Here is a 1,822-nt window from a genome sequence, read left to right on the forward strand (position 1 = left end):
ATACATAAAAATAACCGCGAACGCAGTTATATAATTTATAAAAAAAAAAAGTTATTTAATTTAACAAAATACAGAACACATCAAAGAAAATGTCAGCCGCTACAGAACAAAATAATGGTGATGTCGCCGTTGAGAAAGTTGCCGCCGATGCCGTGGATGCGGCAGCAGCCGTGAAGGAAGATCTCAAAAAGCCTGCCGTCGACGAAAAAGTAGTGGCCGCCGACAATGGTACAGCGTCCAAGGAAGATGCCGATGAGGAGGATGCACCCGATTCCGTCAAAGTAGCCGTCGCCCCCGTCAAGGAACAAGTGAAAGGAACAAAACGGCCTGCTGAAGTAAGTACAATACATATTAAAAAAAAAAAAAATACACATAGAGAGATAAATTAATAGTTCACTGTCAGGTCGCAAAAGGATGAAATTTCTAGGCGTAACGCCAAAAAAGTGCCCACTAAATTATAATTCTCTGGTAGCAGTACAGATTTTCTAAAAAATGTGCTTTTCCAAAAATTAATTAACGCTGGTGGAGGCTGCGTTTGTTTGCATCGTGAACTAGGCAACTTTTGCATGTTTGTGCGTCAAGTGCCGACACACACACACACACACACTCACATATCTGAGCGATGTCAAAATGTTTAACAGATAACGCAAAGAGGGGCCGAGAACGAGAGCGCGCAAATTGCTAACTTTGACAAGACTTTGACAGTCGCACCACAAAAATGTTTCGCGCCTGATTAATTTTTCGTTCTTCTGTTTGGAAGCAATCGCTACATAAACAAAACTTTATCGTGACACGAAAAAAAAACTATTTTGCTTCCATAGGTGATTGACACAAGCATAATACGCTCTAGAGTACAGTCAGTGCGCTAATAATGTCACAGCCATCTATGTATGAATGTGATTTTGTCATACGGCGCCAGAAACTCTTCAAAGATCGCCAGTGATCTTTATAAAGTTGTAGTATATTGGGTGAAATATATAATTTATACAAGTCGTAATCTTTACGCATACATTTACCAAAAGTTTGTTTGTGTATTGGTGTCAAATGTGTCTCCTGGCTGATTCATTTAATATGCGTTTTTATACGTATTTTTCGTAGCTACCTTTATGGCGAACAATCGTACACAAACAATGGTATATATTACAACAGCACCCATAAATTTTAACATAGCTCAATAAAACGCAGACATTTCAGTATTCGTTTGGCTTATATATGTACATACATAATATCTCGATAAAGCGATTCGAAAGTCTTCTAGAAATAAAAGTAAATTGTGTTCAAGCAACAGGCAATCGAACAGCCAGGAGATGGTTATGCATATACATATGGATTTGCGGCGTTTGAAAGTAAGAGGAAGCAAAATTCGTGTAATCCTGGATATAATGTACTCGTCTCCACATCTAGGCGCGCGCATTTTGGTATCTCTATCATTCTCGAACGCGTGTTTTGCGCGCTCTCACTCAATCCTGCTCATTCTTTTCTACTCCCACTTACTATTTCGATGAGATGAAACTCTCATTTCCTGTCTATAGCACGTTCTGTATATTTCCTGCAACTACAATTTACACCCCCTGAGTAGTCAGCGCCTAAATACTTCCGCNTTTTTTTTTTTTTTTTGTTGGTCACACATGTCTTGTATCTTTTAGTTTTAGCGGTCGAATGATGGTCGTATGAGATTTTCTGATTTGCGCAATATGGACGCAACTGCAAGCCTAGACAATGGGGAGTACACAGATCACACACTGGAGATTGCTGTCCCATTGTTAGAGTCGCCTGAATTATTTATTACTGCTTACGTATTAAGTACTAAATATAATAGCAC

General features: G+C 39.0%; 1 protein-coding gene across 1 annotated transcript; it reads left to right on the plus strand.

Moving 5' to 3' along the window:
* Positions 1 to 6: 6 nt before the first annotated feature.
* LOC108356190 (uncharacterized) lies at positions 7 to 404 on the plus strand. The gene has a single exon (XM_017607314.1). The coding sequence runs from the start codon at positions 90 to 92 to the stop codon at positions 387 to 389; it is 300 nt and encodes a 99-aa protein (XP_017462803.1). The 5' UTR covers positions 7 to 89; the 3' UTR covers positions 390 to 404.
* Positions 405 to 1,822: the final 1,418 nt, after the last annotated feature.

Source organism: Rhagoletis zephyria, unplaced genomic scaffold, assembly GCF_001687245.7.
Source record: "Rhagoletis zephyria isolate East Lansing unplaced genomic scaffold, Rhagoletis_zephyria_1.1 Rzeph_scaffold_55196, whole genome shotgun sequence".
Classification (NCBI taxonomy): Eukaryota; Metazoa; Arthropoda; class Insecta; order Diptera; family Tephritidae; genus Rhagoletis; species Rhagoletis zephyria.

Excerpts from the sequence above, each read along its gene's own strand:
- LOC108356190 (XM_017607314.1), top strand. The coding sequence starts at position 90 with ATGTCAGCCGCTACAGAACAAAATAATGGTGATGTCGCCGTTGAGAAA.